This window comes from Oryctolagus cuniculus, chromosome 3 (assembly GCF_964237555.1).
Source record: "Oryctolagus cuniculus chromosome 3, mOryCun1.1, whole genome shotgun sequence".
Taxonomy (NCBI): domain Eukaryota; kingdom Metazoa; phylum Chordata; class Mammalia; order Lagomorpha; family Leporidae; genus Oryctolagus; species Oryctolagus cuniculus.
Genome location: NC_091434.1, coordinates 30,210,963 through 30,225,587, shown reverse-complemented (window position 1 = coordinate 30,225,587; position 14,625 = coordinate 30,210,963). Strand labels below are relative to the sequence as shown.

At 37.0% G+C, this 14,625-nt stretch overlaps 1 protein-coding gene across 41 annotated transcripts in view; it reads left to right on the top strand.

Annotated features, from left to right (window-relative positions):
• The window catches only part of MAP2 (microtubule associated protein 2), a 308,431-nt gene that overhangs the window by 256,042 nt on the left and 37,764 nt on the right, over positions 1–14,625 (top strand). For all 41 annotated transcript variants that reach the window (XM_051849211.2, XM_051849208.2, XM_008259081.4 and 38 more), the window contains 2 exons: positions 2,813–2,926; positions 5,162–5,239. In XM_051849211.2, the coding sequence (XP_051705171.1) occupies positions 2,813–2,926; positions 5,162–5,239 (192 nt within the window). The remainder of the gene's footprint in view (positions 1–2,812; positions 2,927–5,161; positions 5,240–14,625) is intronic.

The window sequence follows — 14,625 nt, the reverse complement described above, 5'->3', positions numbered from 1 at the left end:
ACACCACAGTACCGACACTACTGTACATTTTCTTAAAAGCTAAAAGAAAGGATTTTGAATGTTTTTACCTTAAAGAAGTGATAAATGTTTATGGGAATAGATAAATTTGCTCTAATTTGAACATGACACAATGTGTGTGTGTATGTATATATATATGTGTGTGTGTGTATATGTATGTGTATATATTGAATTATCACATGGTATCCATAACTATTTATAACCTATAGGTATCAGTTAAAAACTCTTAAATTACAAAAAAAAAAATGTCTTCTCCGAACTTACCCAATCCTGAAGGAATTTGCTCTTGTCCCAGGATCAATGCACAGGAAGAAGTCTACCCAGCAGATCTGCTGATACTCTGCTTCTGCACTGGGAGAACCCATCTCTCTATTTTGTGGGAAGCTGCCACCAGTGTGCTTGCAGGAGGATTGTAAATTGAATGAAGTATTGAAATCCCAGAACAAACCCATGCTCATGTTTTCCTAGACTCATGGGGAAAATTAGTTTTTAAAATATATTATTTCCTTTAAAAAGTGTTAGCAATATTATTATTTAAAAAGCTTGAAGATAAGATGTCAAGTAAGTCAAAATGAACCTGGCACCCACACAGCCTGTTCGCATATTCTAAAATAGCATTTCTCCTTGTTTAGAGGTGCACTGAGCCTGTTACTATAAAGTAAATTGAAAGAATGATGTCGCAAAAATAAAAGGGAATAAAGGGAAGAGGAAGAAGGGAGAAGAGTATCATTGTATTCTTGGAGCTGTATCTATGAAACTCATGCAACCTGTTCTCCACATTTAATAAATTTTAAAATGTAATTAAAATTAAAAACAGTATTTCTAAAAATATGATGTTGTTTTAAAAAAATAATTATCAATTCTTCCAAGAGTGATTTAAATTGTTTTCTGACACTTTGTACTTAATTATTTACAAAATAAAATTAGCTTATTCATCAGCTTTTATTCAGCTGTAAAACTCAGACATTTTTAAATTGGTTTTCTCTGAAACAACAAAACCAAGAAAATGCAAGTTTCCTGCAATTTCTCACCTAAACTAACAATATTGTTTCATTGAAACTACATTACCACTCACAGTTACAATGTGGTACCCGCTCTGCAGGGCATTTTGCTTAGGTTGGGTGTGATTCTACTGACTGAAGTAATAATTCAATTCTCCCTTCACTGTCTCTATTTTGACTATTTTAACTTAAGTAATGAAGACAAACAACAGTGTTAGCACATAGTGACCACTATAGTAATTTTCAACATATTACTTCTACTACAATGACTGCTACTAACACTGGATAAGACTATTAATAATACAAATGTTTAGCCTAGTTGTAAAAATGCCAGTTAAGATGCCCACATCTGGGGCCTATGTTATGCTGTAACAGGTTAAGCCACCACCTTTGACACCGGCATTCCATATGGGCACCGGTTTGTGTCTCAGCTGCTCTACTTTTATCCAGCTCCCTGCTAATGGTCTGGCAAAAGCAGTAGAAGATGGCGCAAGTATTTGGGCCCCTGCCACCCATGTGGGAAACCCAGTTGTAGCTCCTAGCTCCTGGCTTCAGCCTGGACCAGCCCTGGCTGTTGCAGCCATCTGGGGAGTGACCCACCAGATATAAGATTGATCTCTTTCCCTCCACCACCTCCCACTCCCACTCCCATAACTCTACTATTCAAATAAATAAATAAATCTTAAAAAAAAAAAAAAGATTCTCACATCACAGTACCTGAGTCTGATTCCCTGCTCCAGCTCCTGATTCCAGAGTCCTACTAAAGCAGACCCTAGGAGGTAAAGGGGATGGCTCAAGTAGTGGAGATCTGACACCCATGTGGGAGAGCTGCATTGACGTCCAGGCTTCTGCCCAGCCCAGCCCTGGCCACTGGGGGCAGTCGAATGAACCAGCACTTGGGAATACATTCTCTCTCTCTCAAATAAGCAAATAAAAAATTTTAAGATTATTTATGGAGCATACCTTAACAATATAAATAGTTAGTGGCTATTTAAAAAATTGGGAAATTAAGCATAAAAAACAAATATATTTAGCCAAGTAATCCAACTTTTTAAAATTTAGATAAAATTTGCCCATATGAATTGCTGACTTCAAAATTCCATGTTCACTGGTCTCTCTGTCATTCTGGAAGAGATGCAATCTAAATGAGCCACCTTGGTGAAGTAGGAAGAGCTCTGTGAACCTGTTTGTGCACATGCAAACCTGATTGTCAGCCATAATAAAATTTCAATAAAGAGTGATTGTAATATCAGGATCAAAATTAGCAGATTGAACTCCCACTTCTTTTAGGATCATAAAAGGGGTATTTTTCTGGTATGCTGTTATATAAAGATGGTGAAAACTCAAATCTGTAGAATTTATTTATAATCCAGGATGGATATATATGTATGTATTTTCTTCATATATATGTATGTATGTATACATATAAATGTATATACATACACAGATATATATGCATTCATATAGTATATATAATATTCACATACATGTATACATTTAATCTCAACAGCCTCAATAGTGTTATACAAGTTAATTGGTTTTCTTTCATTCTCTGTTCACAGTACTTGGCTCCCAGAATGCACATTCTTTTTCTTCTCCTCCTCGCTCCACCCCCACCTTTTGTCAGTATGTTTTTGCTTCATCTGCTGTTTAAGAAATATACTTTACTTCTAGGGGCAAGACAGCTAACAGGGGATTTTGTTCTTCTGTCTACATTGTTTGGTTACATTCGCCCTTTGGTACCTGCTTTGGATGTCTTACTTGCTGTTTTCCTTTGTTCCTATTTGTTACAGAGGAAGTGTCTGCAAGGATAGTTCAAGTAGTCACCGCTGAGGCTGTAGCAGTCCTGAAAGGTGAACAAGAAAAAGAAGCTCAACATAAAGATCAGCCTGCAGCTCTGCCTTTAGGTAAATAGAAGGACCTCAGGTCAGGGCCTGTGTCTGCTGCACCCTGATCCGGTTCACAAGACAGGCCATATATTGTGCTTTATCCTTCATGTAATATTCATCAAACACCTCCACTGCGATACACTGGGAACATTTTTACCTTCCTCAATGGGTTCTTTGTAGTATTTGGATAGTTTTTAGGGTAATAAGCTTGCAGTTAACATTAAGTGTTCCTATGTTTGCATTCTCCAGATCATTACAGATAATTATTATAAAAACAAAGCCAATGAATCTTTATTTTATGATTCTCCTCTCTCAAGGAAAATGTGCCAGAACTTTAACTAGAAATGACAGTTTCCATTTATGGCCTTTGGTGAATGAATATCTGTATTATAATCTTGTGTGAGTCCCCCTTACCTGGCTACACAAAACCTACAGCCAGAGCTCTGTGAGAATCATCATCGACTCTGCATCACATAGGCGGTACCAACCTTCACTTGCTTCCTCTAGGAGTGCTGAGATTGCTCTGCCCTCTTCCTTGGTCACAAGGGCCAGATAGGTAATGCAACAAATGCTTGCAAAACACACACACACACACACAGCTGAAGACTTCTAGTACCTTTTTCAGATGGATGGATGGATGGATGGATGGATAGACAGACAGATATAGACAGATAGATAATTTTTACACATAAAGAGATATAAGAACGGAGACTCTTACATTCAACATGTATGTTTATTTCACAAACATATATACCTGATTCATAGAATGTTATGATTTTTAAGAGCTAAAAATTGCCGGTGTCACGGCTCACTTGGCTAATCATCCACCTGCAGCACCAGCACCCTGGATTCTAGTCCCGGTTGGGGCGCCGGATTCTGTCCCGGTTGCTCCTCTTCCAGTCCAGCTCTCTGCTGTGGCCCGGGTATGCAGTGGAGGATGGCCCAGGTCCTTGGGCCCTGCACCCGCATGGGAGACCAGGAGGAAGCACCTGGCTCCTGGCTTCCGATCAGCGCAGCACGCCGGCCACAGCGCACCAGCTGTAGCGGCCATTTGGAGGGTGAACCAACGGAACAGGAAGACCTTTCTGTCTCTCTCTCTCTCTCACTGTCTAACTATGCCTGTCAAAAAAAAAAAAAAAAAAAAAGCTAAAAATTATACATCACTGTTTTTCTTTCTTATAGCCTAGTATATCCTTAATATTTGATATTCTGAACTCTGATCCGTACTCCATTATCTTTTAATAAACAACCAACAAAAAATATCCTGCTGTCCCCAAATAATAATTTAGAATATGCTCAGTTTTTTAGATAATGAATTTTTTCAAACAAGAGGAAAATATCTAATTTAAAGCAATCTTTAGTCCGTTCACTTTTATTATTATTTATTTATTATTGTTATTACTCTTTGAAATATTTTTCTGTTCTATTCACTGCTTTATGAAACCAAAATTCACATCATCTTTAGGACAAATCTAACCGCTAGTCTTAATTGTGAAATATTTCCTTTTGAATTTCCTTACCTACCTGTGAAGGGTCATAAGGTAAGCGTGTTGATAGAAAATTCCGGGGTTAACTGTGAATGACTTGCATTTTAGAACTTTACTCTCTGGATCTTTACGTGTGAGGCCAAGTCGTGAAACTTACTCAGCTCTCCGGGAGATGGTTTCTCTGTGAAGGTTGCATCAGTCTGTGATGGCTTCATTTTTTTCTTCTTTTCATTTTTTTCTTTTTCATACAAAAGATAAAACATTTTGACATTAGACCCAGTGGACAAATTGTTGTAAAAAAAATGCCACTTAAAATCATTATGATTCATCAAAGTAATGTTTGCTTCCGGATCAAGCCACTGAACAAGAGAGTTCTAATATGTTTTTCAGTTCATCCAGCCAAATGCAAACTAAAATGCCTTCTGATGTGTGTTTTCATATGGTAAATTACCACCAAAATGAATTATTTTATTACATGAATAATTGGACACAAGATAGCAATATTAACGATAGAATTTTAGTGGGCATTCTAATCCATTTTTATGGAATAGAAAAAATATTTTGGGGGAACATGTTAAATGCTATCTTTGGTTTCAATAAAATGTGATCAGCTAATGGGCCTAAAAATTCGCCAAATGTAGCTTACTATTGAATCTTTTCCTGAATTTCATAGAGAGGCCTTTTAAACAATGCAGAACTGCCCACACATCTACTGGCATAATAAGATTAATTATTGTGTCTCATTTTTCCATTGTTTGATCTTTAGCAGCTGAAGAGACAGCTAATCTGCCTCCTTCTCCACCCCCATCGCCAGCCTCAGAACAGACTGTCACAGTGGAGGAAGGTAAGACCTACTGGGCTTTCCAGGGTTTGTCTTCTGATAAAGGAAAAATAATGAACTTCAATCCATAAAAATTGGACTTTTATATTGGTTACTATGTGGCCACATTTTGGAGCTGTGTGTTTCAAATAGTCAAGAAGAAATGAAGATTTTAAATAAACATATCATTATATACTTATATAAAATCAGAAGTAAAAGATATGGTAAATAAAAAGAAAAAAATCTACTTGGCAAAGGAAAGAATAATTCTGTGTTTCAGCTACTAGAAGAACTATAGAGAACCAGGAAGTTACAATACTATCTTGTAAATATCTAAAAAATAAAATAAAATAAATGTAGTACCTAATATAGTGGGGAGGGAGTCAGATTTATTGATAAAATCAATACTTCCCTATGAAAGGGTCAGGAACTGCCTCTGTTTTGTTCACCATTTTATTACCAAGAACCTCCCCAGGGCCTGGCCTGTAGCAAGCTCTCCATAAATATTAATGAATAAATAAAGAAGTTAATAAATGAATCTGATACCAAGAGCAGTGGACTGGAAGCTGAGATTGTGACTTCTTGCCTGCTGAGACCTATTGTTGTCTAGGAATCTATCTATGCACTCACTGGACATGGAATGCCATGGCAGCCTTTCAGTCTCATTGAAGAATATCCGTTCAGAAGCTGAGATGAAAGGCACTATTTTAAAGCAAACAGTGATTGGGTCTCTGACTTAGTTCAACTTTGTGTGTCATTTGAGCGTTACAGGAAGAGGCAGAGAGCTACAGCTTAGCTGTTTTAATAAATTTTAGTTTTCATTTACTAAAATCAGAATTTTAAATTATTCCATTTTACTCATTTCTTTTTTTATGTCAGAGATCATTTTACTCTATTAAAAACTGAATATCATTTTTCATAAGACTTGTCTTTTTATCATTTATAATCAGGTTCTTTGCTTTCCTAAGTACAAAAATCTAAATTATTGAACTATATATTATCAACTCATTTATAATTTATTTTGTCACAAATTTGTAAACTAAACTTTTTTAGCAGGATTTTCTTTCGTAGGCTTAGGTCTTTTATTCCCCTGAATTTACTGCCTGAAAAAGTATTAAGCAAACTAAATTACTCTAACTAAACAAAAGTTGGGAGATATAATCAGTGCATTACACCCTCTGTAGTTAATTCCTTAAACTGTGATTTAATCTTTCACTACGTAGAATTGAAAGATTCCTTGTGGCTTTGTGTCTGTTCATTCTTTTGGTACATATTTACAATGCCCCAGGGACTCTTCAAACTCCAGTTATGCACTACTGAACAACACAAACATGATCCCTGCTTTTAAGGGACACGCAATCTAATGGAGAACAGAATTTCCAATTGGGATAGTGCCAGGAAGGGAAAGAACAGGCAGCTCTAAAAGCAGAACAAGGGAAAGTTTATTTTATTGCATGGTGAGGAGACGGTTCAGGAGCTGAGAGGCGAAGCATGAGGAAGTGGTAACCAAGCCAATACTGGAGAAAGGGAATTTGGGGGCAGATGCTTTAGGATAGGAAGGGTGCTCTGGTGGGCAAAGAATAGGAGGCGTAGATGAAGCTTTATAAGAGCTGAGGGAGTCCATGGCTCACAGGTTGTGAGAAAGGGATAGAATGGGGAAGAAGTGAGAATAAGCAGCAGCAAGCCTCGTTCAGGGCCTGGATTTTACTCCAAATGCAAAAGGAAGCCTTACATGACAGTTGTATTTTCCTCATGTTGTTGAAAATGGTTCTGAGCTCCTACTTAAAGCCCTTCAAGTGTTGGAGAATCCTCTTGACCCAGAAATGGATGTGCTGTTGATAAAGCTGTCCTCCTAACAAAACTCTGCTAGAAGTTCCAGTATTGACTCTCTTACTCTGAATGGGAGTCAGAGCAGAAAGTCTGCTTTCTGGGTGGGTGGGGAGGTAATTCATATAATGAAAATATAAATAAATAAAATATGAATAACTTCCACATTTGGTTAACTTAGGTATCAACTTTCCAGAATAACAGCTCCCTTACATAACAGAATTGCTTTTCCCAAGCTGCTTCAATACATTTAGGAAAAATACCAGCATGTTTGTTACTGAAAGTCACCCAAAATTGTTCTCAAACCCAACTTGTATTTCTATTTTTTTCTAAAATGCATGAAATTATAAGCAGCTTCAGTGATTTGCTTTTAAATGAATAATCATCTGTGGATTATGTAAAAAATATTTTATAAACTCTACCACTTAAATATCATGACTATTCTTATGATAAATTTGTGAAAGTTATGTGGTTTAGAAAAACTACTGCCTCTGTTTTATTTTAAACCACACTCAACTATGTGCAACAAATATATAATTTTTTAAGTTTAGCTTTGTCAGAAAATAAATTAATGACAAGTCACAACACAGGATTGAAATATTTACTGTTTCCATCTATGTAGCCCAAATTCAGCTCAAATTCCATCAATGTGTTGCTTTAGCTGAACAGGTGAGAAGGGATCAGGAAGGTCTCTAGCTTCTCTGGGGCTTCATTTACTCTCCTTGACAGATCATCAAAACAACTTTAAGGGTATAGTGATTACCAACATCCAATTCTTTTACACAAAGAAAGAGAGCTTTCAGATCAAATGAAGTACTTCAGTGATTTTGAGCATACACTTTTTAAAGCTGTTCTGACCCAAAAGGGAAACATGAAAGCTTCTACTAAAACTAATTTAAGATGTTAATTACCATCAATTATAAATATTCACTTACAATTAATGTAATAGTGATAATTACCACAATATGTGCTTATTCTTAGAAACATTTACAAGGGGTTTTGATGGAAAATTTAACAAGTAGTATACTTCTAAAGGAAACCATAATACAGTAAACTGATACTGTAATAGTAAGGATATTGTCAAATAGACCTCCATTTTCTTCTTGGCCTGACCATAATAGTTGTCATTTGGACTGAACAGTTAGAATTCAGAAACCTGAAAACAGATTCAGGAATCCTTCTGACCTCTTAAGTTTGCACCAGAAATCAAGGGTGATATTTTCCCGAGTCATGGATATGGTGACTCATAAATTGCTAAACTGAAAGCAATTTTCCTTCTAAATCATTCTGGGAGCAGCAATAACAATAAACGAAGTGAGTTTTCTTCATTCAAAAGCTTGCAGAATGAGAAGGTCATAGAGATGGTGGAGAACAGCGTAAGTTGGATCAGCTGTCTTCCGCCATACTCTATGGGACAAAAGCTGTGATGTCACAACAATCATAAATCAGAATCCCTGATACCCAATGAGATGTTGTCCCTTATAAAGCTGACTACTTATTTGTTTGTATTCAAAGGGCTTGACCCACCAAGGCTGAATTTTTGCATGGTGAGCCTTACTTTAACCCCATACAAATTTTCAAAGAACTTCTTGAGTGAAAGCAAACTAGGGAAAAGTTATTCTTATATTAGTCTTTCGTTTTAACATAATAGTTATGAAAAGAACCATGTAATTTTTGAAGAGTCATAATATCACCCTGTCCTTTAATGCACCACATTATTAATTGAATTAATAAATTTTGTGGCAGAGAAGAGTGCCCCAAACATGAAACATGTCTATTTATAGTGAAAATGAATGCATTCAATCCTGACTTTAAACTGAAAAAAATCACAGTTATGAAATGAATTCAATTTTTCATAAACCTCTCAACCCCTACTTTGATGCGTCAAATGAAGGGGAAGAGAACAGGTGTGTGATAACTTGTCCGAGTGCACGGAATACACTGATGATGACACGTGTGGAGCCAAGTTTGGTTTTCATACTTTCATGATCGCTTTCTCATCAAATCCTCCCAGCAACCCACAGAGATAGATTATACTCATTTCCACCTTTTTTTTGTCAAGTTATAGTGGCTTATGTCTGGATCGGCGTCTCATCTAAGTCTAGATCTAAACCCCAGAATGCACAATTGCACTAGGTCCCAAAAGCTGACTCTTACCAAGGTTCTTACTCTGGAATTACCTAAGTGAATTACTTTCAAATGAAAGTCTTTTGTTACAAGCCAATATATTTATGTCTTAAGTGCTCCCAAAGAAATATTCCAGCTATTAATAATCTATTCATAATTCCTATGTATCCCAACTCCACTGGTATGATCCAAAAGCACCTGCTAGGCATAATTCTGTAATAAATGAGGATCTAATGACTTCTGCCATTATCATTGGAATCAAGTGCTCTGTTTGCACTTAGCCAGCCCATTACATGTAGCTTTCTGGCATAGCTCTGAAGCTTGTGTTGTAGACTCACATGTCCTAAACAGAGATTTGGAGTGCATACAGGTCACAGTATCAAGACAGGACTAGACTTTGTCAGACATTCTTTTTGAAGTTGCCCTGATCCAGGGCCAAATACTACTACAAAGAAGCTACTTTTCCACGGGAGCTCTTACAAGATGTGTTCTTTGATTAAAATGGAATTTTTCAGAATAGAAAATACTGTTTATTTTGAGATGTGAAGCCAGGCTCTGGATGTTTTTACATTTGGGTACTTTCAAAAAAGAAAATGACAATAAGAGGAGGCCAAAATATATAAAGGGCTGAATCATCCAGTGAGTATTGCCTCTCCACTGCCAGCTCTCAGTTCTCAGTTAATTTTGTGCTGCAGTATGTCCACCACTCAAAAAAAAAAAATAAATGTTGAAAAGCAGAGGGATAAATACTTCATTTCCACTTATTGATGTTTCATGCAGTCTGCCAGTCATATTAAAAGTTCTAGAAGTAGCTTGCATCCATGAGAAGTCTACAGGCTCAGAGAGTCACTGGAGATATGAATGGCTGGGACATGTGACAGGCCCAGGTTATGATCCAGTCAGTGTTGTCTCCCAGATCTTGGACATCTATCTGTCCATCTGAGAAACTGTGCAGGCTTGAACTATCAATATCAAACATTATTTAGGCTTCTGCAGTTCTGTGATATAATAAGTGTCATAGCTGAGAAAGTCCTGAGTTTTCATCTACAAACAACTTCCGCAGAATGATCTATAAATAACGTGTGCCAAAGGATTAAAAGTACTTCTCTATAAAATGTCATTTTCGTATCCTCGTGGTTTCTGATGTATTTCCAGTTGTCAGGAATCTGGGTGTTGAAAATAAACAACTCTCCTGAAAATACTGGATATTTTCAAATAAATGCTATAATGCTGTCTTCTTAAATTCTAATAGAAATGAAAACTATACTGCTAGATATTATAGACTTCATTGTTAATATTGAGAGTTATGAAAGCTTAAAATTATTTCTCAATACAAGAAAATAAAAAATGACTAGCAAATTGAGTAGTGAGCCACATAGAACTGAGATGTTATGTCTGCACCACATCAAAAATCACATAGTGTCACTGACATTGTTCTTAAACTCATTGAATCTTATAAGATCTAAGCTAAGCAGGCTGATCTGTAGACACGATTTTTAAGGAAATATATTTAAATAGTTCATATTTCCAAGCCAAGGCACAGGATAAAAGAGAAATAAGAGCAGTTCCTTTAGCACTTCAATAAGAAATATGCACTAAGATATTTGAAATATAAAAACTGCCACCAGCTAGTGGCTAAATATACATGGAAAGATGTCTTGATGGATCTAAGGTCAACTTTGTAGAAACAGTCAGCCAATTGTATCTCTGTTAACCTTCAGAAGAGAAGCAGGGCATAAGAATTTAAGTTTATAATGTTAGGGACTCTCTTAAAATGAAATATGGTATTTCCAATGTCATGCAAATAAAAACTGATATTTAAAAATGCTGCTAAGTATTACAGTAGCCTTAGCATCCCAAGAAAGAGTTATGCTGACAGCTCTGTCTTATCAAAGGAGGAAAAGGAACACTACATTGTGCTTAAATTAAAAATTGACAAGATTAAAATTACAAATGATTTTCTGGTTGAAGTCATTAACTAAAAATGAATCAAACTACTATTTGTGCATCCTAGAAAATTAAGCTTGTGTTTCATACAGGACTATCTTTTCCTCATAATCATACAAGCATCAGATCCTAACAACTTCTTATTTAACTCTTAAAAATATTGATACAAGCATGAGAAGAAATAATTTTCTTGAAAGAATTTCTTCCAAAGAATGCATTTGTTTGGTAATGCTTTGTTTCTATTCCAGTTTTTCCTTGGTTATTCTGACTTGTTTGGGAGGAATGTATAGATAATTTCTATTTTGCACCAGGGGTGTCAATGCTTTAAATTCACTTAAATCGATGGCAACATGACTTTAAAAATAGCTTGAATTCAGCAGCTACTGAAGCATGAAACATTCACCATCTCCCATTCTCCATCAGCTTGGTTTTGCTAATTCCCTTCCATCCTGCTGCTTCTGTAGCCCCTTGTGTCCTTGTGCAGGTGTCCGTCTCGTCTGTCTGATCTTGTGTCTGTCTTGTCTAGTTCTCCCTGCAGTTTCTTCCTGTGTGTCTGTAGATGAAGGGGCTGAGGATCAAGTGGGTGCTCTACAGAGGTTCCCCAGCCATGAACCTGCCACCAGCGGGGAGAGGCGTAGACTCCTTGCCCCCTCCATCTCGGTATCTGTGCCTGATGATGACCCTTACAATTCCGATGAGGAGTACTATGAGCATCCTTTGTTCAGCTCAGAGTGGACTACCTCTACTGTGCTCCCCAGTGTCACAGCGCAGAGTGCAGAGGTCCACTTAGGCCAGGAGAAAGGTGAACCAAGCATGGTCCCCTTTTGCTCCTCCTCCCCAGCCTGCAGCTTTGACCATATGCATCGTGTTAAGTGTGACTTCATATGGGGGTGGGAGGGATTGGAGCCTGTTTTTTCCACATGAAAGTGAAGTCCCTATATAAGCTATATTCATCCAAATGCCTCAACAACTTATATAGAAGAAGCCCTGCTTGAGGCATGTGTACACTTCCTTTTTCAGTATCATCACTTGTGAGATGGTACACAGGAAAAATAAAAGGAAGGTAAAAAAAATTTCAATTATAATATTATTCCTTTTTGTTCCCTGCAAAGAAATCAGTGGGGAAGAACATATGCTGTATCCAAAGTAAAGATGATGACTCCACATATTATGTTTGCATCCTGAAGACATAATATATTTAGTACCAATCTTAGAGTTAGCCTTCTAATTAATAGATTAGAATTAGTACAATTTTAATGTGATAACTCCTTTAAAAAGAAAGGTTGCAGCATAAATATTATGGAGTGCATATTTTTCCTCATGTCACTGGATCTTCCACAGACACTAAAGAGGCTCCTTCAGTGATTCAATCTCGGCTCACACTAGTAGGGTTGGGCTAAACTGAAGGAAATGACCCAGAACCTTTGTCATCCTGGACTTGCAAAGCTGGGATATCACAGTATTTACTTGGCTTTGGTGCGGATGAAATCAGTGGGCAATGGCTGTGCTTTGTCTCATTCCAAATGGTAGTTTTGTAAAGAAGAAAAAGAAAGCTAAAATAGTTTTACTTAGGCAGAGAGGTTAATTTTCAAATTGGTAAAAAAAAAAAAAACCTTACTTCAATGAAATGTTTATTTTCATATGCAATATTGTTTAAAGCAAGGACAGATAGTTCCACAGCCATGAAGAATAAGCTCAAAGATCACCAGCTACATTCCTGGTACTAATCTACTTCAAAAGTAGATTTTGGAAAAAAGAACACCAGTGGCTCAGACATCCTCATAAATAAATATAACCCATATATAGCATAAACTTAAAATAAGACAATGAGTGAATTTTTATGTAAGGAGTTTGTAGAAATCAGAAAACAGAAAGCGGCCGGCGCTGCGGCTCACTAGGCTAATCCTCCACCTTGCGGTGCCGGCACACCGGGTTCTAGTCCCAGTCGGGGCACCGGATTCTGTCCCGGTTGCCCCTCTTCCAGGCCAGCTCTCTGCTGTGGCCAGGGAGTGCAGCTGAGGATGGCCCAAGTGCTTGGGCCCTGCACCCCATGGGAGACCAGGAGAAGTACCTGGCTCCTGCCATTGGATCAGCGTGGTGCGCCGGCAGCAGCGCGCCGGCCGTGGCGGCCATTGGAGGGTGAACCAACGGCAAAGGAAGACCTTTCTCTCTGTCTCTCTCTCTCACTGTCCACTCTGCCTGTTCAAAAAATAAAAAAAAAAGATAAGAAAACAGAAAGCTATAAAGTTAGATAGATTTGAAAACATGTTAATTCATTAGATTTCATCCAATAAGGTAATATTAGTAAAGCATCTATATTAAAATTCTCTTAATTGTGATCAAAATCTCTAATTCTATGAAATTTTTAAAGTTCCCTGAATAATGTTAGAATTTACATTTTAGTAAAGACATTCATTTATTTGAAAACAGAATGACAGAGCAAGGACAGAGGGAACTTCCATCCACTGCTTCAGTCCCCAAATGACCATAACAGCCAGGGTGAAGCCAGGGTGAAGCCAGGAGCCAGGAACTCCATCTGGGTCTCCCACAGGCGTGACAAGGGCCCAGGTACTTGAGTCACCTGCTGCCTTTCCTCGGCACATGAGCAGGGAGCTGGATCAGAAACTGAGCAGCCGAGACTCAAATCCATGCTCCCATATGAGATGCTGGTGGTATAAGCTGTGGTTTAATGTTGCACCATAATGTTGGCCCCAGAATCAGAATTTTAAAACTGTCATATAATTAAAATACAAAACTGAAAGTATCTGAATGCTAAATATAAGGAAATAGTTTAAGTAGTTAGGTTTCTGTCTTCTCTTTTCCCCTCTAAACTGTGTGAATATTTTTCTAAAAAGAAAATTCCTTTCTATTCTGTTTGCATCTTTTCCACAGGGTCATTTTAAACAGTGCACAATCGTTTCCTAAAAATTTACTAAGATGCTTCAATTTGAGTAACTATAAAATAGCTTCTATGTTTTCCTCTAAATTCTTAAGAAATACAATGGAACTTATTTTACTGGCATTTGTAGTGTAAATTTAAAAAAAAGTACATGATCATGTACAGCCTTCATGAATTTATGTTTTACACTGTAAATGTTAACCTTTTTTCTGTGTGATATATGTCACAGGGGGGATATTTTGGCAGTTTGCCACTTGATTAGCTCTCCTTGGCAATTTTATTGCAGAAATATGATGTTATTGATAATGTGCATATTTCCTTTGTTAGTGTTAAAGAGAACTATACATAAAATATATTACTGATATTTCAGTGGGTTAAGTAATATAATCCTTGTGTCCAAAAGTTAGACTTTTGGATTAAACTTTACTTTGATTCTGCTTTTCAGAATATTTTACTTACTCATTGAATGTTTTCCTTTTCTCTCGCATCAAATAAGGCCATGAAGGCAGTCATGTAAACTGATTTAAGTATTTTTTACCTTGGAAATATTAAATAAATTATATCTTAAAAGCTTTGATGGAATTCATAATAAAGCTGTTGAGGTAGCTGA